Source organism: Ambystoma mexicanum, chromosome 2p (assembly GCF_040938575.1).
Source record: "Ambystoma mexicanum isolate Mex_15411 chromosome 2p, UKY_AmexF1_1, whole genome shotgun sequence".
Lineage (NCBI taxonomy): Eukaryota > Metazoa > Chordata > Amphibia > Caudata > Ambystomatidae > Ambystoma > Ambystoma mexicanum.
In genome coordinates, this window is record NC_090923.1 from 1,288,773,598 (window position 1) to 1,288,800,870 (window position 27,273).

The window sequence follows — 27,273 nt, forward strand, 5'->3', positions numbered from 1 at the left end:
GAATATGAAGTGAACATTACCTACTGTAAAGAACTCCTGGTGGCCATAGTAAAGACAGACACAAGTGATTACAGTTCAGGGGTGTTTATTAAACTGTATAAATGGGTTAGATAAAATCTAAGATGGGAGCAAGCTACGACAATCAAATAATAATAATACAGTCCAAGTGGAGTCTAGTCAAATAAAAAGCACCTACGCTAATAAAAAAGCTATTACCAGTCCTTACCGCTATGCTACAAAATAACAATAGTGGGGGATAATGTGCACAAGAAAAGAAAGAAGTGTTCTCAAAATGATAAGTCAGGATGGCATAGCTAGGGTCTCCCTTCCTTTTAGCACGGGACAAGGCGCGATTCTTCAGCACAGCACACTCCTGGGCCTTGCCAGCACAAGGTTACAGTTAATTTCCAAAATATCAGGGCCTTCAGTGGCCAAGTCTCTTTCCCACAAAGTCTCTTGCCTCAGAGGGCCTGATGTGTCACAACCAACAAAAACAAAAGTTCCTTCAATAAATCTTCACAGGGCAATTACTCTTCACCTTAGGATGCCCCTGTGCCGGGCTCCGATCCTTTATACAACGTTTCGTACAACGTGGGCCTCGCTCTGCCGGGTTCACTACGGCCTTTCATTTAAATTCTCAGCAGCTTCTAATATTCAAGAGTCTTAATGTCTTTTCAAACAACCATTCACTGTGGACAACCCTCAGCCGGGTTCACTCTTGTCGACACAATGTTCACGGGTGTATTTTGCTTCACCCCAATTCGCAGGCATCCCTCAGCCGGGGTCACATTTGCCAAAAACATAGTTCGCTTTGCTTTCTCACTTTGTGGGATTCACTCTCATTAGCTTTCCCCTTGGCATACCTCTGTCGGCTTCACATAGCCATTCTAACACCGTTCATGATTTTCTAATACAGTTCATGATTTGCTCATCTAATCAGAAAGCGGGGTTCCCTTCCCCTATCTTTCTCTTGGCATACCTCCATCGGGTTCACATTTGCCTTAGTTCACAATTTCACAACCTTATTACAAAGCGGGGGTTCCCTTCCCCTAGCTTTCTCTTGGCATCCCTCTGTCAGGCTCTTACTTGCCACAAATCACACGACAGTTCCTTTAGACTTGTTAGCTTCTTCTTTTTACCTAAGTCCAGATCTCAACCCCCAGCCAGGCTTCCCTTTACTTTCCTTCTTTTCAATGCGTCAGAGACTTTCAATTGTACAAGGGGTTTGACTCGACCCTTGTATGACCCCTCTGACTCCTCACGCTGGCCTCTCCTAGGGACTCCTGGTACTTGTAGTTTCAACAAAGGGGACCAGTCAGAGTCCTTCGAATGAGCGGCATGCGACGCCAGACCACTCTGCATCTGGACCTTCACTGGGGTTTCTTTAAACGTTCAAATACACAAGTTCTTTGTCACAAGTTCTTTGTTCAACAATGTTGCCACATGCAATCTTGGGCCCAGCACTGTTTGGTTTATTATTAGTCCTCTCCCACTCACCGGCTGTGCTGAACTGTTGGAGTTTCTTGTCTCGGTAGTCGAGGATGGCACAACAGCGGCAATCGCTTCTCCCCGCTTTGGCTAACAGCGCGGGAGGACCCTGTGTACCGTTGACACCTGTCACACCATACGCCAGTTAGACTTCTCGGTCTTATAATTCCCCTTTCAGAGGCTTTGCGGCTCTGAGTTGAAAAGGGCAAGGGCAATTCCCTCCTCCACCTCCTTTCAGGTCTCGCCACCTTTCTCCTCCATTCGAACTGCCTGTCTGGAATAGCTGCTTCCTCGTGCGTTCGGCCTTGCTCGAAGTGTGCTCTCGGCTCTGCCTTTTATCCCTATGGGGAAGAGAAAGGGCGGTCAGGGTGTGTAATTATTGGCAATTACTTTACTCTGCCTGACCCTTGTGTCGGGACATGTCAGGTACATGGCTCTTGTGTTGGTCCATCTTGTTTCAAAACCTGGACACCCTGGCGGGCTTCCATCAGGAACGATATCCCTTGTATTCCCCTGGGGATTCTTTCTACCTCCTAGTTCATTAAACCTCGTCCTAGAGGGGTTCGGGAATTTGGGAAGGTGAGATTTGTAGGGTTTGTGAAATGAATGGGAAAAATCTGTAAAATAATAGTTGGACGGTTTGTCAAGGGAAGAACCGGTATTATTGTCATGAAATGAATAGAGGGGGTTGTAGGTATGGTGGTGTTTGGTTAAAGCAGACTGGGAGTTCGGAAAATAATAATCAAAGGGACAGTGAGAAGAATGACTGGGAGTATTCGGGTAGGCAACAGGAAAACAAAGATTCTGGGAGATATAGTTTCCCGCGGCAGCAGGGTTTGCAGAGGGGTTGTTGGATTCTGGTAAGGGAGATTCATTGGGTCGAAGGGAGGTAGACGCAGAGCAGCCTATAAATGCCTCAGGGACTTTGTCCTCCTCGCCTTCTTCCCTGATATAATACTGCGTCTCGCCTGTGGCGCTCCCCTGAGCATAACCCTGGGTTCCCCTACCCAGGTGATCCTCCCTCGCTCGTCCACCCTCAGGGTTGGTATCTGAGAGTGCCAGCCCTTCCCTGGCCACCCAAATTAGGGATTCCCGAGGTCTACTTGGGAGAATACCCTCAGGTATCTCACACTACCATATTGTTAAAGAAATAGAGCCGCACGGTGCTGACAGCCGGGTTTAGATTCATAATTTTACAAATACACCCAAACAGAATTGAGAACATCACAGTCACTGGGGTTAGAAAGTATGACAGAAATGAACTCCTGGCCACTCTCACATGAGGATCCAAATGCTTCGGCTCCAACGTGGCATTGGCAGATGGTGAGAAAATCTCCCCCAACAAAGGAGGGCTCAGATGAGGCTACGTAAACTGTGTGTGAGGAGGAAGTGGGAAGGCTTAGTTACTGCCACTTTTGAATGGAGAGCTCCCTCTTATAGCAGCCTAAAGAGCACTACCTATTTATTTATTTTTTACCTTTGTAAATTTGGCTTTGCAAACCACCCTGAGTAAGTCTTCATGCTCTTCGTTTCCCCATCTTGTGAATGGAAGGGGCTTAGAGGGAGCGACACTTCCCCACAATCCCTGCAATAATCCAGAGAGACCTCAACCTCCTGAAGTCATGTGACACAGCAATCCACCCCACTGTAGGACCAGATCTTGTTTCTAGCTTAATAACCATTTGGACAATCCATTGTGCTCTGATATCATTTCACGGATAGGATGCACCTGAGTTATCTATTGTGTGGGTCAAAAAAGCAAACTTACGCAACCACAAGTAGACATGCAGGAGTGCAGAAGACCTGCATGTCACAATGACTTTACACCTTAATGGCCCATCGCCTTCCCTGTGTGCTCCTGAGGAACAGTGATGGTGGGCATGCTTCCTGAAGCAGTCCCCATTCCTTGGCCCCAGAATTATTTAGGGCATTTACCCGTAGCCATTCAGCCAGTCACTAGAGATTGGGGAATCTGGTACGGCTTTTGTTTGCACACTGTAGAGTAGAAAAGGCAGCAAAGTGAAAGGGCACTCTGGAATTGCTGGACCGCATCATTGTTTCATAAGAAATATTAGCAACCTGGGAACCCGGTGCAGCCAAACACCTTATACCAAATGTAGGGATTATTTGGAGGGATCCCCCCCATCATTCGTAGCCTGCCATTGGCCGTCCCTTTGATATCCATTTCCCCCGTTGCCTCTTCAGATGTCCCACTCTTATGCCATGCCTTGCACTACTCTTTCTGAGCCCATGCTGAAGACGTGCCCATCGGCCCATACTACCACGGCACCACCATGCCCTTACGAATGCCGCTCTGCAAGAGTCGCTCCAGATGCACAGATCGTGGCCGTCTTAACGTGTTTTGGCGTTTTACATGTTCTCCTTGCTGATTATGTACCTGCAACAGGTGCTAATGACAATATTGCCTTTCTTGGTAGTCTCTATATACACTGGTAACGACTGGAATGACGCCCCCCCAGCAATGCTCAATCCATTATCTCAAGATGATGGGCTGCTACTACACCATACAGCCCACCTCAAATGGCATTACCACCACATTATTAGCATGTGGTTTCCGTTATAGACCTCCTTTCAGCCAATCAGAATGCTCGGAATGTAGTCTACAATCTCTGGTCTGGCACTCATTTCAAATAATCTAAATTGAGCAAATGCCTGCCAAACAGCACAGAAAGAGTTGCCTTCCAGTATGTTAAAGCAGAGAGGAGCATGTGCAGTTCAGTTCCCCAAAGTAACAATCAAAAGTAAGAACCGTTTAATATGTTTATTAAATTAACATTGCAAATTACTATGTGTGTTTGTTTCTGTCCCCACAACTCCATGTCTTAATAGCCTCGTAGACCTTGGGAGGGGGCATTATTTCTTGGAAGAATGAACTTTGCCCAGCTTGCAGCCCTCAGCTTCGTTTTGGCCAATAACTCTGAGGCGGGCCATTAACCCGCAATCATGGCTCTTCTGGTGGTAAACGGCTTAATTACTATTTATTTTGCCCAGTACTGTTGTCAGTACATCATTGCTGCATGTTTTGCCGGTGGTTTCATAGATTTGTGTGGGCCTGTCAACAGAGAGGATACACACTTAGTGAACCTTCAGGAAAAAAAATCCAAAACTGACACAGAATTGTCAGAGTCCTGTGAAAACGTGACACTACACATAGCATTACGCTGGGTATCTAAACCACCGCGCTCATTGTGTGTTTTCATACCTGACATGTCTGGAGACAGCCGAACAGTTTATTCTGAAGCTGTGAAATGCTCCTGCTATGTGAGCTAGACACAACCTGGCCCAGGAATTACCGGGAGAACGGAATAATCAAAGAAAAAGAAAGCGTTTAGGGCAAAAGTTCAAATAAGGGCAAATAAAAAATATACGTTAGCAAAAACCTAAACGTGGCAACAAAATTACAAGTGAGGCAAAAGCAATCTCTTGCATTTGTTTAGTTTGTTTGTTTGTTTCAATCATTATATATGTGGGAACACTTTCACACTTTACCGATAGCATGGCCACTTTATCATGTCAAATATGTGCGGCTGTGCCTATTCACCGCCATTATCTGGATCAGGCCTCTTGTGCCCCTCATGTTTGCTGCCTCTTGTTTCTTTTGACAGCTGCTCTAATGGATCTGAGATCGGCCAGACTGCAAGGAGGCGAGCTTTCAGTAACACAACTGTGTTTTTCGACCGCTGTATTTGGCAGAGATTATGTTACACATGGATATTTTATTGGATGTTTAATTCGCGCGTATCTGTGTGTACACTTTTATTCATAGATCTCTGCATTTTTGGTGCAATAAATACATATATTTTGGGAAATGAACAGCAGACCCATCTCTGTAGTTAATCTCGTCAGCGAGCGACACTCTCCAGAGTTGCCATAACATAACGATTTTATAAACATCACAAAATGCTAATCAATCCATGGGACAAAAACACAGGGTGACTTGAAAAATAAAGATGAGTATGTTGTGCCTTGGAAAGATCATATAAGGCAGGTAGACCCTGGTGAGGTGAGTTGTTGAGACTTCAAGAGAGCGGCCAGGGACAGTAGACCTGCCACCTTTACGTTTTTATTTGCATCCGAGTCACTAACCATGAGGGAAACCCTTTGGCCGAGTCTCTCCTAACTGCCAGTGAGCACCTTCACGTGGCGCATTGTACTGCCTCAACTGCCGTCAGGCAATGGCCGTGTCACGTGCCTCTGGGAGGAGTTTGGGCAGACAGCTTTTCCATTTGTTTGCTTTAGATTTGGAAAGTAGATTAAGATGGCGAGGGACAGAGTCTAAATGTTAAGGGTCGCAGTGGGAGAAGGATTGGCCATCCAAGATACACAGGCGGGTTTTGGAGATGAGCACCTACGAGCGTTCCCCTAGCCCGGGGTTCCTTGGTGGGATGTGGCCTTAGACCTTTGAGGGCAGATAAGAAGTTGCAGCCCTGGAAACACATCAGTGAAACTGGGAACTTCTGTCCTCAACTTGAAGCCAGCGCAATGACTTCTTGTTGCTGAATCGTGGCCCTTCCGCGAGATGACTGGTCCTAGTTTAAGAGACCTGCAGATGCTGGGTGCCTTTCTGGCTGGGAGGTCTGTTTTCTGGGCATTGCAGTCATCCAGAGGAGATTGAAGCACAGTTCCGGCACAGCAGAGCTCTTTCTATCCTGGGAGTAAAAGGGGGATACATCTCAACAGTTAAAGCTTATTGAGGACGTTTGTACAACTGCCACACTTTGACAACTAATGCAAAGGCTAGCATCCTGGAGGAAGCCCTGTGTATCACACCAACCTTTAAGATAACATGTTAGCCAAAGAGCAAAGGGGCACGGGGTGGCCTGCATAGCACTCATCCAGTCCCCTGCGGTGTTTAGGGTGTCGAGACAGTTTGTGAGATTGAGGCATTGGACTCCTAGGCCAGTGCCACACACATATATCTGCTTGTCATAGGTGCATGCGAGAGCAACTTCGCCTATTTGCGAGTTTATTTAATTTATTTATTTATTGGGTATTTATAATGCACCTATACAGCAATGGTGTTTCATGACGGCAAGGGTCCTGAACATGTACATATGTTTAGTAGATTACATTTTGATGGGAACCGCTGTGGACTCCTGGTGAAAGGAGTGGGAGTAGAATAGAAGGATTCTGTGTATATGACTTGGTAGCAGAGGTCTTTAACATGTGGCTTTCAAGATGTTTTGGACTACAACTCCCCTCGTTCCTCTCCATTGACGATGGTAGCTTGGACTGATGGGAGTTGAAGCTCAAATCATCTAGAAGTCCAAAGGATGCAGACCCCTATTTTTGGAATATGTTAGATTAGAATGACGAAAACCAGGTCAGAGTGATATTGTAGATAAATGCTTCTTTTTTTTTTAATTGGGTGAAGATTACTGTTTGTTGACTATATAGAAGGCTTGGAGGACATATTAATATCAACCTTGGCCTTACAGTGTGGCGTTAACACCCTGTTCCAAGGGCTGGAACAAGCGGTAACAGCCTGGCAGCCCAAGTTAACAGCTCAAGCGAGTTAACACCATTAGAACCCCGGGTTACCAAGGCGGCAACCCGGAGTGCTAAAAAAGTATTTTCATTCAGTGAACGGTACGTCCCGTTCAGTGAATGAAAATACTGATCCAAAATGGCTGCCACGGTTGTAAAAGGAGGGCTCTGTAGTGCTGGAAAAGAGAGGCTGGAAGCTGCTGCAGCGGTAGCACCAACCACCACCGCAACAATAAGTTAAGTGGGGAGTGGAGAGGGTTTGGGAAATGAAACAGAAAAAGAAATGGGAGGTTGGGCGGGAAGATGATGGTATGCAGCGGGGGAGGCAGCCTGCGGGTTCTGTGGCACGCAGGCTGAGATCCGAGATTTCAACACGTGATCTGCAGAACCTGATTGGTTGCGCCCCCGCCTCGGGTGCTAATGGGGCATATAGCCCTCTGCCTGCGCAAAATAATGCTCTTCTACACATGTCCCTAAAGCAAACTAATTCCAGAGCATTTATTTTGGACAATTCGTCCACTTGTCACTAGCGTTGTCAAACGACAGACACAATGCTTTTTCTCCATGAACCTCGCATATGCAAGTGTGTTCATTGAATGGTATCTTGTGTGTCTTTATTGCAGAAAAACACTTCAAAGATCCCAATGTGAACTTGAACCTTGCTATGTGGTCACTGTGTCATATGGCGTTGTTTGGAATGGAGAAGTGAAAACATTGTGGTGTCTTAACCTCACAGTATTGCTTGATGAAGATGTGCCAAAAACAATGGTCAGACATGTGAGGCAGAGCGCTCATCTTGCCCTGTGTTTTCTCTGGAGAGAACGGAGCGGGGTCTGACAGAATAGGCGTCTGGAAAGGGTGATTTAGAAAAGAATCTTTAGCTACCTATAGAAAATGATGTTAGTGAAAACTATTTTTTGGAAAAACGTTTGGGACTAAGGATGCGTTTTCACAAAGCCTTATTTGGAACTCTCCCCAGTCATAGCTGTCAACTTTTTGTGTCGCCAGGGCTGGTGAAAACACTTGTTTTGGGGGGCGGAAGAGGGTGACACCCCATTGAAGTGTATGGGCCTGTAGGAAGCTTGGCGGGTGAGTCACCTGATTTCAAAGCGGGACATACGCCAAAACCTTGTGAGTTGAGAGCTATGCTCAGTTCACTCAATTCCAACTGGACTCCACGGAAAGCATCTGCCATGGTGGCAAATCGCACGTGTCTCAGTTATCTCTAGCTCAAAGGCCGACAATGAGCACACTTTGGATGCATCCCACTAGCTGCTGTGAGAAGCCAGAGTTGTATGTGTGTGTGGATACATGTGTGTGTGGCTGCTGTGTGTCCAAGTGAGCCTGAGAGCACAAAGCACCGCGTTTGAGACAGGGCGTGTATGCATGTAAGGGGAAGTGGGTGAGTGCCTTTTTGATTAATCATGCAAAATATCATTAAACAGTTTGTACAAAAACTATAACACACAACAATTAATACTTCATACTCGTAAGCAATTACCACTTTTTATTGAAAATTTAGACACCGCCAGAGCATCCTGTGTCAGGCATCATATTACATAAACATACCTAGTGTTGCACTAACAAATGTCAAAGTGTGATTATCATTCTTCCATAAACGTATGTGTAAATATCCCTGGTAGTGAATTTGTACACTGATGTTTTCCAACGCTTTACACATGATTAACCACATTCTGACCAGAGCAATTGATAATGACAATTTGGAACAATCCAAATATTGCAAGCAGAATTGTTCCGTGCTTAGGAGTTCTTTGGAATGCACTCTTTTCCCTAGGTGGAGCTTGTGAAAAGTCAGTTAATGACACCTAGTGTAGGGAGCCGGTACAGTGTCATGAGCAGCAGCGTACCACTGTGTACAGAGGAGGGAAATTGCAGTATGTAGCCCTGCCATCTGATACATGTGTAGTTCAACTTCACAAAGGTACTTAAACTCTTCAGTCGAGACATATGATCGTGCTTACACACCCAGTCCCACTCTTTAGCTCTTGAAATGAACTTGTGCCTTAGCTGAGCACAACCACGCACCCCAACAAGACTTGCATCCTATTGCGTGAACATTTGTTTTGTTTATTTCTTTATAGCTCTGTGATGTCCTCTTGCTATTGCTTTCCATGATAGACCCCAGCAAACTTAATAGCAGCCATTTTTTATTATAACATATGCAGGCATCTACTGTATCTCAAGGCAAGCATTATATATTTTTAAGCTGTCTAGTCGCTTGCCTGTAACTACAACTTTTGTGTCTGTTCAAAAGTGATACAGATAAACAATGTGCCGGTAACCCCTGGAATATCATGTCCAGACAACCTCAATCAAAGGCAAGATACCAATTTTAGAATAAAAGTAAGAGTCCTTTACTCGGAGCACACGGAATTACTGAGGACACATCCATTACACGCCATCTATACATTTCTTTGTGTTTTTGAAGGATTTTGGGAAATATCATCGGGATATAAAGAGTTTACTGTACACATCAACACACAAGGTCTTGGATAAAGCTGGATGAGTTTCAGTGCAACTGAACATTGAAAGTTTTGATAGAAAATTAGAAGCAATTATTAATTCTATTTAAGGGGTGACTTCATTCTTTTTCTTTTTTCAGTTCGTTTTTATTGACAGATCAGAGAAGAACATAAGAGAAATATTACACAAATCCTCCTGAATATCCACCGGAGGGTGGTGAAACGCGGGTAGATGTAACCTTAAGAGGAGAATATAGGATTTGAGAACAATTGTACATACTTCAGGGATTGTGACTAGTACCACAACAGGAGTGATTATGATTAATGAATAATCTACCCTGGATTTCCATTAAGCACAATCACATTGAATTTATCAATACCTAAGAAATAATACTTTTTCTTTTTTGTACGTAAAAGACTAAAGAAATCTTTCTTTTTCTGGAAGTCGCCGAGTGACCTCATTGAAACTGTCTATTAGGTGCTTTGCCATATTAGAACTATATTTATTTTGAATTAATAGCAGGCATGATGGCTGCATCATAGCTTTGATGAACCTTAGGCCCCTTTCTATGCATATACTAGTGGGCAAAGATGTTAGGCCCAGCTCCACTCGTTTTGCCTCAATGGGTAATCATGGTCATAAGGATTAGTGCCTTTCTTCATTGATTTTCAATTAGTACCTAGTTACCATCCTTCATTGACATCTCGTAACCCGTAAGTGTAACTTTAAGCGTTCTCAATTGGGCCAAGAGGTGTGCAAATCGACTGGCACTTTGTGCCACATGTGTACCTGTGCACTAGTTGAGATTTGCCAGTGAGAGCGCAGGCAAGGCAGCTGCAGATAGACGGTGGCAAACCTTGAGCTTAACTGGGATCAGCAAAAGCTTTAAGAAAAGAGTCGGGTACAAATATTAAGTTAATTCCATTATCATTATGAAATGATGTGCATGAAAGTCCAGCCGCAAAGAGGAGCCCTCCAGGCTCGGCCTCGAGTACAGGCCTCAGCAGATTATGAAACAGAATTGTAAAGAGAATGCCCTTTCCTGGCAAGGCGGGCACACATATGGAGACATTCCAGAGAATAAGAAATGATCATTTCTGAGATTCATGTCGTGGTTCCCTGCCATTCAGTTGCACGTTACTCCTGGTTTATGCTGTGTATTGAAGCACTGGCTTATTTTATATTCACAAGGTGGTACAAGCAGTGTCTTGCCATTTCATTTTGCTTGAGACTACGGTTGACCTGCTGCCAGATAACAGGGGAGAGGCAAATGGAGGAAGAGCAAGAAGAGTTGAAACAAAGCAACAGAGAGAAAGGGCGGGATATCGAGAAGGGGCATGAGAGGCACAGCGCAAAATAGAATGGGTGGGAGATAAAAGAGATCGAGTGCACAAAGAAAGATGAGACAGAACGGAAGGCAGTGAAAGAGAATTGGAAGGAGATGGAACAGGTGTTGGAGAGAAGAGGGAGAGTGCAAATGACAGGGAGGAGACAGAAGGAGAGAGAGCATAGAGGATCAAAAGGGAACAGAACTGAGAGAGGGATTCAGGACACAGAGTAGATATAAAACACAGAAAGATGGAAGTAAGATAAAAGAGCAGCTGCATGAGAGAGAGAAAGAAGAAAAAAGGCTAGTAAGCAGGGAATGATATAGAATAGGACGGAGGAGGATCTAAGATACAGAAGGTTAGAGAGAGAGAGAGAGCGAAACAGAGGGAGCGAGAGAGAGAGAAAACGTACACAAAGATCTCCAGAGCTCTACACATAAGTGAATATAACTCCATGGGATGAACGCACATATTTAGCTTTCTCTTCTGCGCAAAACAGTAATATTCATTCAAAGTCATTGCTAAATGCAAAGTACTGTTCCCGTTTTCTCACTTAACACTACTATCCCATTTGCACTATTATTTCATATAAATATGCAGACACAGAGCTGTCAAATCATTTTCTGCAAGTCTTCGAGTTTGATGGACATGTCATGGACATTCCCCTGTCTGTTATGTGTATGCCACACTGGCAACCGGCATGTGTTTTACAGTGACATGACTGGCATAATTTGTGTGTGTGCTGCACAATGCATCATGATATGAGTTGAAAAGCCAGGACTGCTTGCTTGCTTGCTTGCCACCTAAGATGGAACGAGTTTAGAGCTCTGCAAACTGCACTGCTTTTTGTGGTACTGAGTGACACACAGCAGAAAAGCTTCCGTGACAAGGTCACGTGCTTGTAATCTTTTTGTAACATAGGCATGCAACTTGCTGTTGTGCATGGTGTGCAGAACATTGGCAGGTTCTCAAAAAGATTAGGGGTGAATGCCCAAAGCGGAAATGTTCGAGAGAGAAAAGACTAAAGATAATTTCTTCAAAATAATCTTCTGTCTTTTCTCCCCTGAACATTACTGACTTACCCAAACCCCTACCCACACCCCCAACATACTCCTACCCGCAACGCCACCGGACACCCTATTTACCTTGCATTCCGTCTCGCTCTGTCCCTGCAAGGCCTGTTCACTTTCACTTCCGTGATCGGGAACTGGTGCCGCAAGGTCCTTTCCTTTTTTTGTTTTTGTCGGGTCAGCTGCAGGGGTGTCCCTCGCAACCTCCGCTCACTATAGTGAGCGCGGGGGGTGGGGGGCTGCGGGGTGCACGCCTGCAGCCTTTTATTTTCTTTTTCTTTTTTTGAGGGGGACTGCAGGGCCAGCTGAGGTGGACACCCCCAAAGCCTTTTTTTTTGGGACTGTGTGACAGCTGCGGGGGACACCCCCGCAATCCCTGTTCACAGTATAGTTATCGAACATTTGGTAGTACCTTCTTTAGGACTTTTGTTTGGGTAGGTCTTTTCAACTCTTTTTGGCCAAAACCCTCATGAAAAGCATCTACTGCAACAAGCCTAATGCCCTTAAGGAGATACTCATACATGTCTTGTTTTTGTATAATTTTCATTCTGTTAATGGTAGAATGTGATGGTGCTGCCAGGTCAATGGTCACGTGATTTCCTTTTCTTCTGTGTCATTATGCTAATTACAATTATTTAAACTTGACAAATCTTACCTCTTTCTGGTCACCGAACATTAGTAAGTATGTATTACCGTGGCTTGGCTAAGGGCACTGCCATTCTTGCTGGGAGTATAGCTTTTCTTAGCTGCTGCATTGACAGCCACAGGCAATAAATAGTAGGCTACATCACCAAAATCTGTAGTCGGTAGGTCTGCATCGAGATAAGTAGCCTACCATCTAAATCTATAAGGTTCCGAAGTGTGGTGTGTGTATAAAAGCATAAATATGTGATTGTTTAGTGGTTGCATGGTGCCGCAGCGCCAGCATAAATGTGTTTTATAGTGAGTGGCCTGTTGGCACATTTTGAGCTTGTGCTGCCTCAAGAGTTTTACAGTGACAGTGCTGGAGTATATCGTGAGCACAGGACCATGGGAGTATGACGATGCTTGTGCACATTTTGAGAGCTCCATCATGAGTGTTTTAAAGTGGCTGGGATGATATGTATTGTGGCTACAGGTGTCATGAATAGTTTGTCAAATGTTCTTGTGCACGCTTTGTGTCCTGGCATCTCTTGGGTTTGTTCATGTCACCCTACAGACCCTATTGCAAATTGTATGCCCATGTACCCCATTTTTCCCCAAAAAACAAACAATAGTGCTGTCAAATGCACAATTTCCACCCACTCTGAAAAGAACATTCTCTGGGTTGAACCCTCCAATCTCCCTTACATTAGTTAGGACTTACTTGATATATGCGATTGCTTGCTCTAATTTGGGGGAAATTATAACGCGATCCCACTAACAATATGCACAAGCCACAACTAACCTTGAATCAATTAGATTTTCCAGTGCCCTCTCAGGAGCCACCCATCCCCCCTGGCAGCAAAAGCTGCCTCTGCCACAGCTTCCTGTTTTTTTTGTGACGCATAGTCGTGAGGATGTCTTTGTACTCTAGGGTCCTGGATTTCATTGCATTTTGTTTCTTTTAGCAAGCTATTGGAATGTAATTCCAGAGAGAAGGACGTTGGACTACAGAGAATCTATGCACTGCAGTACACTTTTTGGATCGTTCCACGTGTAATCTCCATGCAGAAACAGTTCTGAGTTGGCACAGGGGCTTGCGAATGTGGGATGCAATTTCTTAATTAAACAAGGGCCGTGCACGAGCAGGGCTTCTGGATCAGGCTCAAGACTTTTAGACGAATTCCTGGGTTGAAGGAAAGCTAGCATAGTGAATTGAGAGCTGATGGTAGGTACATGGTTTCATTTCTTCAGCCAAAGATGGGTTTGGCTGCTGTCTTTATGATCCGGTGTACCTAGTTTAACTGATATTTGGGCAGGTCCAGCTTGCTTATTACCACTGATTGGCTAAGTTGCACGTGATGGTTTCTTACCGGAAAGGGAAGTATTTTGTTCAGCACATGAAATTGCAGGTGAGCCGTTTTGATAAGGGAATTTATCTGGGAGGCAAATGAGATTGTTGAATCACACAGAATTCCCAGGTTCTTCGCATTGTTGTTCAGAGTGGGAGGGGAACCCTGGTGTGGCAGCCATGTGACTGTAATGTTTGGCATATATTGACTACGTAAAGTTTTTCCGGGTTCGTGACAGATCTTCTTAGTCATAAAAGCATCCTTTAAAATAATGCAACATTCCACTCAGAAAACTCCATCCCTTTGAGCAAATAACTTTGATACGGGTAGTGGTGGGTTCGGGATTAAACAGCGCGTCACTCAGGAAAGGCACACGAGGCGAAGTACATGGACAAGATAGAGCCTCGCAGTTTGATGTCACTTCTGCTTTGGCTCCTGGTGTGGTCTACACATTGGTGTTATGCGCTCACTTTCTTAATTACGGGATTTCGTGCTGATAGTGCAAAATTAAGCACAGCAGTTGAGTAATCCACTCATTCTTAATCATGACTATGATGTACTGCTTCAAAACTGTGTCAGTGCTCCTCTGCCCAATCGCACTGCAGAACTTCACTGCAGGCCTGTCATAGAACCTTGATGAACCAGTGATTGTGTCACTCTGTGGTATCTTTGCAAAGAGGAGGGTAATCTACTTGCACTGAGGCTAACACCTGGCTGTGGATTGTGCTGCTTCTAGGCAACACATATGCAAATGTTTCCAAAATATTAAAGGCCTAAAATAAAATCACTTTTAAAGGTCCTTCACATGCTGTTCTTTTTCACATATCAGGAAAAAGCTCTCCAACTTCTCCCACAGTCACGTGTGGAAAGGGGCCTCAAACTATGTAGCCAAGCGCTACATAGAGACAGTGAACCGGGATGTCTACTTTGAGGATGTCCGGCTACAAATGGAAGCAAAGCTGTGGGGCGAAGAGTACAACAGGCACAAGCCGCCCAAACAGGTAAGTGGCCACTTAAGAAGGATGCCTCTCCCATTTTATTTATTTATTTATTTATTTATTTATTTATTGCATTCTCCTGTTAACGAATGGCTGTTAAAAATAACAGCCATTTGCATTGTAGCTGTGTTTGTACTAATGCTGGGACACTGTTTAGGAAATAGAAGCTTATCCCAATACGATGTGCCCGGTGTGTAATGTTATGTTAATATGCATTTACACAATGCCAAATCTCTCAGAGGGAATGGCCAAGAAAAGGAATACTAAGTAACTTTATTTTCAACAATTTGCAAGCAAATGAATGAAAAGGAGTTTGTTAATAGCGGTCAGGATGCTTGGTACTAGCTGTCGGCACCTCACGCCTTTGAACATAGGACAGAGGGTGTGTGGCGGCTGTGAGTGCAGGGTGTTCAACTACGTGCGCCAGCGTCTGTCGTATCCAGGTGATTTGGGTATTAGCAAAGGAAGGAAGGGAAGCTGGTGATGGGGTCACTGAAAGGCACATAATGGAAGCGTACAGCAACAAGTTCACCAGGAAGACGTCTGACTGTATTCAGCGCTCATGAATGTATTTCTACACACGAGTGTGCCCTCAAGTTATCAGGGCTGTGCTCATGTTTAATGCCCCGCCCCAAACCCCTCCTGAATAACATGCTTATTCTGTTGTTGTCTTAAACTGTTTATCAGTAACAATATTGACACAAGGACATCAAATCCTGTCAAAGGGCATCCAATTAATAACAGTTACACTGTAAATATAATCCTCTTGCTTCCTGGCAGTTTCCATTGTATTGTGTGCGTCTATTATTTGCGCACCGCATTGCACTGTTTCCTTACTCTGTCAACCAGCATATGCACTGTGAAGTAGTTCTCTTTATTTTAATCTGCTCTTTGTGTATTGGCGCCAGCTGGTTGTTGTCGGTTTTTTGAGCCACTTCGCTTTGATTTCCGTTTGCCGCCGGCCTGCTTTGCTTGTGCAGTTGTTCAGACACAGTGGTCAATGTCGGCATGCCCTTCCTGTGCGTGCCATCTTGGAAAATACACCTGTGAAAATAACAGCAATGGAGGGCTGCTCTGCTTAGACAATCTAACATTGTCAGCCTGACGTTTCCCTTCACAGAATCAGTGTAATCGTGTGCATGGGTAGATATATACCCGTTTAACCCGCCAGTGTTGAGCCATTATGCATTCCTATGCAGAAAGGACGGGGCATACTCGCTCTTAGCACTTTTTAATACTTGAATGGGCAAATGCACTGTAAAGGTAATGCACATGTCAGACGGGGAGCTTACAAGGGCATATTATTCCAGCTCGAGAACCTGGCATTCTTGTGGATAGTGCATTTTACATATGCAAACGATGCTACTGGTCTTTGAGGCAGGCACTGAATGTAGACTGGAATACATGGACATGGTGATGTACTTTAAAGACCACTCAGACTTCAAAGGCAGAATGTAGGCCTGTGTACACAGTTCAGATCAGGTTCCAAGGAGATGCCCACGGCACGCTAACTGTGCTATCTATGCTGAATACCCACTCTTACTGAGACATTCAACCCCTAATCCCATCACCTCCTTACCTTTGGAGCCTCTCTAGGGGTGAAGGTGAATGATCTCCTCGCCTTTTTAGCCACACGGCACATCATCCTTACCGTCACAATGTTGGAATCTCACCATTTCATCAGTATACAGTGATGCTAACGAATTCACAGTAACAAATAACTTAAATAACGAACCCTAAATAACTAAAACATTTTGAATTATTTGATTAAAGTATGTATGGGGGTGCTGTAAGGGATACAAAAGGGTGGGGAGGGGGTTTGGGATGTGGTAATAATGCTAGGGAAACAGAGGATTTGGTGGGGTAACCCCCAAATTGAAAAACAAAAATAAATTTGAAATGTTTTCGTTATTTTTTATTTTTTTTACTTTTTATTTTTGATTTGCATATCACATCACAGCTGTTCCACATTTCAACTCATTTCAAGATACACAGGATAGTAACGCATAACCCCCTCATCTCGTTCATCTACGCAACAATCATGTATATTTGCACAGTTCCAGTATTTTCAGTGACATCAGAGTAGCGGGTTATCAAGTCGCCGTTAGAGTCTATTCACTATTAGAGTTCTCTGCGTCGGGTAGGGGTCTACGCAGGTATGTTCTGAACAGGGACCAAATATCTTTCGGTCTACTCGCTGTAGGCGTCATGCCTATATACGTTTCTTCGCATTCATTCACATATGTTAAGCCTTTAAGGAAGTGTTCTGTGCGTGGGGGGTGATTACTCTTCCATGTTTGGAGAATACATTTCTTAGTTACTACGCATGCGACATTGAACAATCTTCTATTTTTCTCTGGGATTTTCCCTATGTCCCCGAACAGGTATTTTTGGGGGTTGGTCTGCGCAGGGCTCTGTGTCATATCCTCTAGTATGTTCGCAACTTCTCGCCAGAACACAGCTATCAGGGGACATGTCCAATACATATGGAACTAATCCGTGCAGGGGCTACCACATTTCGGGCAATGTCCGGATATCGTGTTGTAGAATTTCGCCATCCTAACTGGGGTGTAGTGGAGTCTATTCAGTATTTTAAATTGTATCAGTCTCAGGCCGGTGTTCAGTGAGACTTTTTTAGACAGAAGGAAGTATCTTGCCCATTTCCCCTCTTCTATGATTATGCCCAAATCCTTCTCCCATGCGGCTTTGGCATTATTCATTTTGAGTGAGTTTGGATTATGTTGTATAATTTGGATACCCCTGTACCAGTTTGCGAGTAAAGTGATTGGAAACATGCATGTTCAGGTGGTTCTTCTGGGTATGTTGGCCATCGCTTCTTGAATGCTGCTTTCATGCGGTGGTATTGTAGAGTGACCAATTGGTTACTCCCCACTGTGTCTGCAAAGTCTTCTGGTGTCACGAATCTCCCATTTGGGAACATGTTTCTCATTTTAATCTCATATTCCGGGATCCAAGTTTTATGTATGCTGGTGTTGTATGTGGATTTGATGCCTGCGAAATTCCATAGTGGGGCCTGCGAATCATAGGTTGTATATATTTGTAGTCTTAACGATTGCGGCCAGGCAGCTATCGTGGATGCTGCCAGGTCGAATTTACATTCATCCCTGTGGGTTTTCGTGAATATTATGGAGCGTAGGTCAGTTGGACGAACCGAATGTCACTCGATGGGGACATGAGGCGTTCTATCTGTCGGATCCTGCCAGTATTTAGCGTATTGTGCTTGTGCCACTAGGTAGTACAGCTTGAAATCGGGTGCAGCAATGCCCCCTATTTCATAGGGTTCTATCAGTTTCTCCCATTTCATTCTGTTAGTGCCACCGTTCCATATGAATGTTGTTGCCATGGATCGCAATTTATCAAAGAAGGGTCTGCCTGGCCATATTGGAACATTGCTAAACACGTATAGAGACGAGAATTCCCAGGTATCTGATATAGTTAGGGGATCATTTAAGACTGTGTGTATGCGTAGGGCAGGTGGTGGCTGATGTCAATTGAAAAATCTCGGATTTTGCTGTGTTTATTTTGTAGCTTGAGTGTGTAGTGAATTCTTCTATCACTGTTAGTGTGGGGGCGAGAGTTTTCTCTGGCTCGCAAATATACAACAGTGTATCGTCTGCATATAACGATATGGATTGGAAAATACCAGCCATCCTTATGCCGCTCTGCGCTTGTTCTAGCCTGATTGCTGCCGCCACTGGTTCTATCGTGAGGGAAAAAAGGATGGATGAGAAGGGGCATCCTTGCCTGGTTCCTCGGTGTAGTCTGAAGTGGTTGGACAGAGTGCGGTTCGTAAGGACCCTGGCTTTGGGGGAAGTATAAAGCAGTCGGACACATTGTACTAGGTATGGGCCAAATCCGAAATTATTTAAGACTTCGTACAGGTATGACCATGAGACTGAGTCGAATGCTTTCTCAGCGTCTAGTGATATAGCCACCGCCTGTGCCTCTGGTTTAATCTGTGCCATGATTCCAAATAGTCTACGCAGGTTTAGGGCCGTGAATCTAGTTGGAATAAATCTGCATTGGTCAGGATGTGTTGGGGTGGTCATTTTGGGTAGTAGTCTGGTGGCGAGCACCTTTGCATAGATCTTAGCATCTGTGTTGATCAACGAGAGGGGCCGATAGGAGGACAGTTCATGGGGGGGACGCCTAGGTTTTAACAACACTGTGATGATAGCGTCCGCCATTGTGTCCGGTAGTGAACCGGTTCTCATGGCTTCTTCCCAGTTAGTATTGGGGAGAGTATTGTGGAATACTCTTTGTACAGTTCTGCGCTCAGTCCGTCTGGGCCCGGGGCTTTTCCGGTTGCCAGTCCTCAACCGGTTTTGTTCCTTTCTCTCTGACCACTCACAGTCCCTTTTCCTTTCTCCATTTATGTCTTCTGCTGTACCTATCACTTGAGGTGTTCCTCAGGGGTCTGCTCTCTACCCTCTTCTTTTCAATGTGTATATTCAACCTTTAGCTAAACGTATTCACTCTTTTGGGTTTCGGTGCTATTCCTATGCAGATGACACTCAGATCTTGGAGCGCCTCAACCTCTCTCTCCCCTCCACTATCGCCATCTGCCGCGCTTGCCTGGTGGCCATCCACACCTGGATGTCTGACAACACGCTCTGTCGCAACAATGATAAAATGGAGGCTCTTCTGATTGCGCTGGTCACTGGTGGCTCACTTTGGTCTACTGACTTCTGGCCATCTGAATTTGGCCTCCTTCCTACTCCCAGCCGGGTCAATAAGGACCTGGGGGTTAAGCTGTCCGCCTCACTGTCCATGGAGCCCCAGGTGAGTACGGTCTGTTGGGATGTCCACTTCAAACTGGGTACCCTTCTGAATGTTCTCCCTTATCTGTCTCCCCACCTTCGTCCTTTGGTTGTGTCTGCCGTTAACTGGATCTCTTCATTATTGTAACACACTTTACCTGGCTCAGCCAGTTTACCTCCCCCAACGACAGCAGATTGTGCAGACTGCTGCAGCCAGGGTAGCCCTGGGCACCCCACAACTTTCGTCAGCCTCCGGTCTCCTTACCTTGCTTCACTCACTTCCGGTGGCCAAGCGGGTTGATTTCAAGGCCCTGTGCATTTATTTATTTGATCTATTTATTGGACAATTGTATGGCACCTATACACAGGTGTTTCCAGGTGCCACAAGACAAGAAGGTGGATAGGGGAAGATGGGAATAAAAAAAGTAGAACAACAAAAAGGGTTATATTGGCCTAGTGACAATCCTACCGTACAAGTGATTGACAAGGTGGTAAGTGCAAAGGGAGGGGGTAGAGGTAGAAATGCAGGAGTTGGATACCCCAAGGGCAGGCAAATGCTGGGCCGGCCCTGGCCGCAAGTGCCAGAGGAAGGGGTGATTGCGGCGGACAGGGAGGACCAACTTGGGCTAGTCTGAGGAAGGGAGTCTGAGGGCAAGTGCTGGCAAAGGATGCTGGGGGAATTGGTAGGGGTGGTCTGGCCCCTGTAGGACTCTGAAGAGACCAAGCCCCAATTGCAACGGCAGATTGAGAGTTAGAAAGGGAGGGGGAGAGGGAAGGAAGAGGAGAAAAGGAAAGTCTTGAGAAGATTCCAGAACTTAAGAAGATCCGGCTCAAGTCTGGGACAGGGTGTTCCATAGGGAGGAGCCAGCCAAGGAAAAGGATCTACCTCCCACTCTCTGCTTGGGGAAATGTTTGACCTGCAGAAGGTTGGAGCCAGAAGACCGGAGGACTCTAGCCAGGAGGTATTTAGGGAGGGAAAGCTGGATGTAAAGCGGTCCCATGCCCCAGCCAGCCTTGTGGATGATGCACAGGGTCTTGAATTTGATCCTTGTGGTCACCGGGAGCAAGTGCAGAGATTTTAGGGCTTGAGAGATGCGGTGCCTGGGCTTGAGGCCAAGGATAAGTCTTGCGGTCCTATTCTGGATTAGTTGTAGGGGGTGAAGGGAGGAAAGAGGCAGGTTGAGGAAGAGGCTGTTTTAGTAGTCAAGCCTAGAGAGAGAACCAGGGCTCTGGATACGTTGAGCTTCTGAGGGAAGGTGAGGAAAGGTAGAATGCCCCTGAGCAGATAGTTGTTAACCGGGCCTTCTACCAGTCTGGGCCTGAGTACCTACGTGTCAGATTTTGCCCCTTAGTCCCCTTGTGCTGCCTCTGCTCCTCTTCGGCGTGTCTTATCTAAGTTCCTCATTTTAAGCGCCCCCATGTTGGTGGCCGCTCCTTGTTTGTGGCCGCTGCTCACTGCTGGAACACCTTTCCGCTATCCCTCTGCATGTTGCACGATCATCTGGCATTTTGGCATGTCCTTAAAATGCTTCTTCTTGTTCTTTCCTTTCCTCGTGCAACTAGTCTGTACAGCGCCAAGATTCCCTAGTCTGTGAATGTCGCGCTTTAGAAGTGATTTAACATAACATAACATGTCTTTGTCAAACAATGACGACAACCAGGTTTTGTTAGGAGTCTTTGGCCTTGATTTACAGAGTGTTTTCCAATGGAGTTTTGCCATTATAAAACTCTGCTGTGAATTACGCTCTTTCAGTCTTGTGAGAACATTTATTAAATCCAAATGCCATGTTTTAGATTCATACTGCTTTGCATTCTGGGACTTGTAGTCTTCCATTCAAGATAAGGCAAATACAGCTACAAGTATTATTGTTATTATTATTGTTTTTACGTGTTTTTCGTTTTACAATAAAATTTTACGTCATGGCAAAATAAAATAAAGTAAAAAGAAAACAAAGAAAACAGTATTTAACACAATATTCAGAGACATCATTGTCAGGAAAACAAAGCGGAAAGGTTCCTTTTTAGACCACATTTCTTGTTCACGTTTCTTTTGGAGTTCATTCTACCCCTGTAATATACAAAGAATTCCCTACGAAAATGTCCAATCGATTACATCCCCAACTCAGCATGGAAAAAGGAATCACTTAATCCCAGATAGCTTTCCAGGCAATCTCCCCCGTAACATTCTATTTTCAAATCCTCAAATGCCTCCTCAAGCAATTTCGCCAGGGCTATTATCATTGCCTGGTTGGGCGTTGTCATTAACCTAACCCAAAGACATTGTGTAAGGACCCGAGAGGGCGAATGAATAAACCCACCCAAAAGTCGCATTCTCTAGTTCATAAAAAATGGGCAGTCCAAAACAAGATGGGACAGGGATTCCTTTGAGGCCAACCACAAGCATGACATCCCCGCAATTCCTTTGGCAGGGACATTTTTATCCCTATTACTTGCAAAGTAGGGAAAGCATTCAGACGAAATTTTAAATATAAGTCCCTGTATTTTCTCAATGAACATTTTGGGATGTATGGTCTAGGCTTAACCATGGGAAGAAATAGGTGTTGGATAGTTTTAGCCGAAGTCAGTATTTGTATCCCAACGTTTTATCTTCTGTTTAATTACAAAGCCGCTATCTGCATTATCCACTGAGGTCACATCCAGATAATCCTCACAATTTTTGTGGCATTTGGACAGAAAGGACTTACGTCCAAGCTACCCTTTAGCCGTTCCTGCAGGTAAAAGCGACAATTATGCTGTTTGAGCTTAACATATTTCTTTGAGGATGTATATATTTGTCAGAGTGGTTTATTATGGTTTGTGTCCTTTTCAAATCTTGACCTTAAAAGATAAGGGGCAAGTGCCTATGTTGCAGACTAGTCTGAATCCCAGTTTAACCACTTAACTGAATTGTGATCATGGGAACATCATTTTATCTCACTGTGCATTATCTGCCAAAAATAGAATTTCCTAAAAGTGATTGATTTCACACTGTAGGCCATTTAAAAAAAAAAGGCCTCACTTCTGTTATTGATAACTTTGACTGTTCGTATATTACATCCCAAAGTTTTTAAGGACACACATTCTAAGCATTGAATGTTGTGCGCAGATGTTGTCTTGTGTTTTAGCAGCCCCGCTGACTGGCTTTCCAAGCACGTTGATGAGAACTGTTCACTTTAGGTTCCTTAATATTGAGGAAAGCTCCCGTGTTCAAATGTGTCTTTGAGGGAATGCAACAGTTAACACCGATGGTGCATTTCACATGTTAAGGTCTTTAAATATAAAAGGACTATACGTGATACACTGATCTTCACCAACACACAGCATCCTGCCTGGCATTAAATAGGCAGGAAGGGGGCCCCTTCCTTGTTTATGTGTCTATCTGATCTTTGCACCACTCTTCCTGTCCACGATGAGGTATGTATATCACTCAGCTTAACCCTAACATTCGCTCTCTATGGAAGCAGGCGTGATGCAGTCTATGCAGCCTGCACGGTTGCATTCCAAGGTGATTTCTCAGTTATCATAGCTCTCAACTCACAGGCTTTTGGTGGGTGTCACCCGCCTTGTAAAGGGCTGACTCACCCGCCAAGCCTCCTGCACGCCCATGCATTCCAATGGGCGTCGCACCCGCCAAAAACAAAATCGGGTGGTTTCACCCGCCTTTGTAACACAAATAGTTGAGAGCTATGAGTTATTGCCACATGGGAAAAAACATATGATTATACTGGACATGAAAAGGAATATTGCTTTAGCTTTAACGCAGTCAATCAGTCAAATTAACTTTATTTTGGCAATAGCCATAAAAGTATACATACAATCAAACGACAAAAATATCATAAAATGTCAGAGTAGAAATATTATAAAAACAGACTGCAAAGCGTATCGATTTACATTTAGTATACTTAGTGAGAATGCATCGGGATGTCACAAAGTTGTGACAGGTAAAATAACCTTACTATGTACATGTAAAATACAGTTGATTAAAAAAGGATGACAAAGCTTTAAAAAACGATTAACAGACACACATTTTCCAACATTAAAAAAAAAGTATAAAATAGCTTTTACACAGTATGTTCACGTTATACATTTCTACAGTTTGAATTCCAACACCACAATGAAGCGTTTCGAAACCTGGATGCATATTTGCATATGTGCTTTACGCTGTGCTGCTAATAGCACAGCGAATCTTTTCAATGCATGTCTTTCAATTCTGAAAATCTGTCCCTGGGGTCGGGTAAACACGTCAGGCAATTTTTCACATTTCCTTTTGTGGACATTTTGCTGACCGGCTCGCAGCCGCTTGTAATATTTTTGTCGTGTGAGGAGGGCGCGCGTACGTGAGGCTTTGCATTGTACACGCCCCTGTTTACATTCGGAGACAGCGGGCTGACTGAAACGTGCAACTCTGGCAGAGCACAATGGCGGCGGTCCCCCGCAGCTCAGCACGCTCCGCCTGCGTCAGATGCAACCGGACACGATCCAGCATCGGGACGCGCTGTACTGCTCTGACTGCTCAAATATTCTCCTGAGCTTTGTTAAGAATAACACGTGCGAGAAGCAGAATATGATTAGCACAACCTAAATTATACTCATTTTTAAGAGCAAGTATTAATTACTCAAATGTATTATTGGCCACATTTAAATATAAACATGTTTTTGGGGGGTCTTTCGATAACATAATCGCATTTTTTTTAACGTACAGTGTTCATGCTATTCTTTAACTCAAAGCAGATGGAAACAAGCTGAACTTGAAAAGTATAGTTGGATTTGGTTCACATTTTGGTAATGTGAAACCAGTTTCGGGCAGATCCGTTTAGAAGAATAGCACAGACACGTCCACCCTACAAATCAGTAATCCCGCTGAGGCCTGTGTTATCCGGAGGAATCGGGTAGCCTTTTGGGCCCGTCAGACACGGATGTATTGTTTTCTAAAAAAAGAACAATGTCAGAGCTAGTTCAGCAGGAGAGAGAAAACCTAAGTGTGCAACTCGTAATTAGGTTTCAAGACAGTAAAACAAGACAGTACAAGAACATATGGCGTGCATTGAACTATTCAGTAGAAAGCGTTTTCAGACTCAAACGTTTTGTTTTTATTGTTGTTCGTTTCTAGAAGTAGATCAGAAAAGGATCTCGGTTAACATGTTAAAAATAAAAAAGGAGCTGCGCTAGTCTCAAAGTTTGTTGTACATGGTGCAATAAGCAATATTAATAATTTGTTGTCTTCTATAGTGCTCCATGCTGTATTCCTCCCGCTTCTAACTGTTGAAATAACTGGTGCTATTATTACCAAATGTAAGGGTAATCAATTTGTGAACATCTGAAGAATGAAGGCCTTGGTCAGCCCAGCTGCCTTCTTTGGACATGTAAAGTACAGGCTGGCCCAATGTTTAAGGTGAACGCTCAACAACTGAGCTATCTACGCAGGTATGGTCTGCAAAACATCTCAGTAGATGCTCCTAAAACCCCCAATACAGTTGCTGATGTTACCACCAACAGAGGATTGTTGGTAAACGTTCAGCTACGTTTGGACCTGTCAGCTGTTCCCTGTTTGCTAGAAATTAGATGTCTGTTTTAGCTGCGGAAGAACTAATGCAGGTTAGGGCACTTGGCGACCCCTCTATTAAGAGATAGGTTGTGAAGATAGAGATGATTGTGCCTCTGTTGAGGTAAGAAGGGTCACCACCTATGCCCTGTCTACCCATCAAGAGTTGTGTTGCGAGACGACTAGAGCTGTCTCCTGTTGGGGAGAAGGTGAACGTTGTGCTAGTGAAGGCTCACATGTTTTCTTGGTATTACCCAAATTGTTCGAACACAATTGTTCAAATGACCTAATTGACCGAAAGTCAAGGGTCCGAATTGACCTTTGCACAATTGACCGCACATATATATATATTGGTTTGGTTTTATAGATAGATACATAGATAGATAGATAGATAGATAGTGTCACGACTCGCTCCCTTCGCTCCCGTTCCCACCACTTGGGGGCTTGATTTGGGGTTTATTCCCTGCTGGACATTTCCTCCGAACCTAATGCCACAGTGCTGTAATGAATTGGGAGCGCTAAATCCCTATTTTCCAAACTACTTCCCTTCCGGATCCATTCCAGGTTTTTGGCAGCCAGCATGCTTCTTTAACCAAATGACTGTGCTTCCCAGAATGCCTGGCCCACTGCTCCACCTCCACCCTTGCAGGACAAGGTTGGGTGGAGGATAGGCAACACCTGTGGCTGCAGGTGCAGCAGTCAGCACACCTGAGGCGTGTGCTCGTTAAACAGCTTTAAAAGCCTCAGTCTCACTTCAGTCCAGCGCTGGTCATCGTTTGCAGTGTTCCTGTTTTTGACTAGTCCCTGGTTCCTGGTTCCTTGCCTTTGTACCTACTTCCTTGTTCCTGTTTTCTTGTTTCCTCCGCCCTGAATTTCGGATTCATGCGCTAATTGATTTCTGCTCCCTTGATTTCACTTTTTGTCTTCCCCTGTTTGCAGGCAGCAATTCTCAGTGCTTTCCCCTTTTAGATGCAGCCCAGTTTGTCTGTGTTCTATATTTCTTTGACTCTGTCCTTTGCTGCTGTTACCCATTTGCCTTAGCCTTCCTCTTAGTTTAGTTTCCTGTCTTTTCCTTGGAGGGGTAGGGAGAAGTTTGCATAGGTTATTTCGTTTTTCCCTGCTCCTGATCCTTACCTTCTAGAGGATCCATTCCATGTTTTCCATTGCACTTCTGCATCCATTTCCCATTTGATCATTAGGTGTGGTGTGTGGTGGTAGCTAGCTCCTGTGTGAATGCTTATGTTTTTCCCACTAATTTGTAATCCCTATTCCAACTTAGGTATTTAGTTTTCTGCAGCGGATCACGCTCCACTGCCTTCCAGTCTCCGCCCTTGCCCTGCCGGGCTCTCCACATTGCAGCGGATCTCGCTCTGCTGCCTTCCAGTCTCCGCCCTTGTCCTGTCGGGCTCTCCACATTGCAGCGGATCTCGCTCTGCTGCCTTCCAGCCTCCGCCCTTGCCCTGCGGGCTCTCCACATAGCAGCGGATCTCGCTCTGCTGATTCCCAGCCTCAGCCCTTGTCCTCTGGGCTCCCTGCCCGGCAGCCTGCCTCATTCCGGCTGCCTTCAGCCCTTGTCCTCTGGACCTCCCTACTTCTCCCATTGCTGTTATAGCCTTTCTGGGTCCCAGATTCATCAACAGGATTCGTGGGCTAGCTGACATTCAAGAGGTGTATTTCGTCCTCGTGAGTACAGTTCCTAAGTTCCCTTATGTAATACCATCAAGAGTGTTAGTACACAGATCCTGTCATTGCTGGCCCTCCACGTGGGTTTAGCGCTGTCAGTACCTGTAACAGCAATTGGGGGTAAGGTGCTTGCCGACTTTCCTCGCGGTCAGGTGCTTACCCCACATCCCTTTTCATATATTGGTTTTGATGTCACACTCTATTTTGCACTCCTGGGTTCTAGCATACCTGAGTCGTTGTTCCTGGGTGCACATTTCCCTTGCCATATTCGCTGCCTTAGTACTCGCCTGACTAATCCTGACAGATAGATAGATAGATAGATAGATAGATAGATAGATAGATAGATAGATAGATAGATAATGGGGGTTGTGGGCGGTTTCCCCCCACATATATGTAACAATTGACCTTCACATTTCGG

The 27,273-nt window shown here is 44.8% G+C and overlaps 1 protein-coding gene across 6 annotated transcripts in view; it reads left to right on the plus strand.

Annotated features, from left to right (window-relative positions):
- Positions 1-27,273, plus strand: part of EEF2K (eukaryotic elongation factor 2 kinase) — a 347,873-nt gene that overhangs the window by 134,407 nt on the left and 186,193 nt on the right. For all 6 annotated transcript variants that reach the window (XM_069645609.1, XM_069645607.1, XM_069645606.1 and 3 more), the window contains one exon: positions 14,681-14,852. In XM_069645609.1, the coding sequence (XP_069501710.1) occupies positions 14,681-14,852 (172 nt within the window). The remainder of the gene's footprint in view (positions 1-14,680; positions 14,853-27,273) is intronic.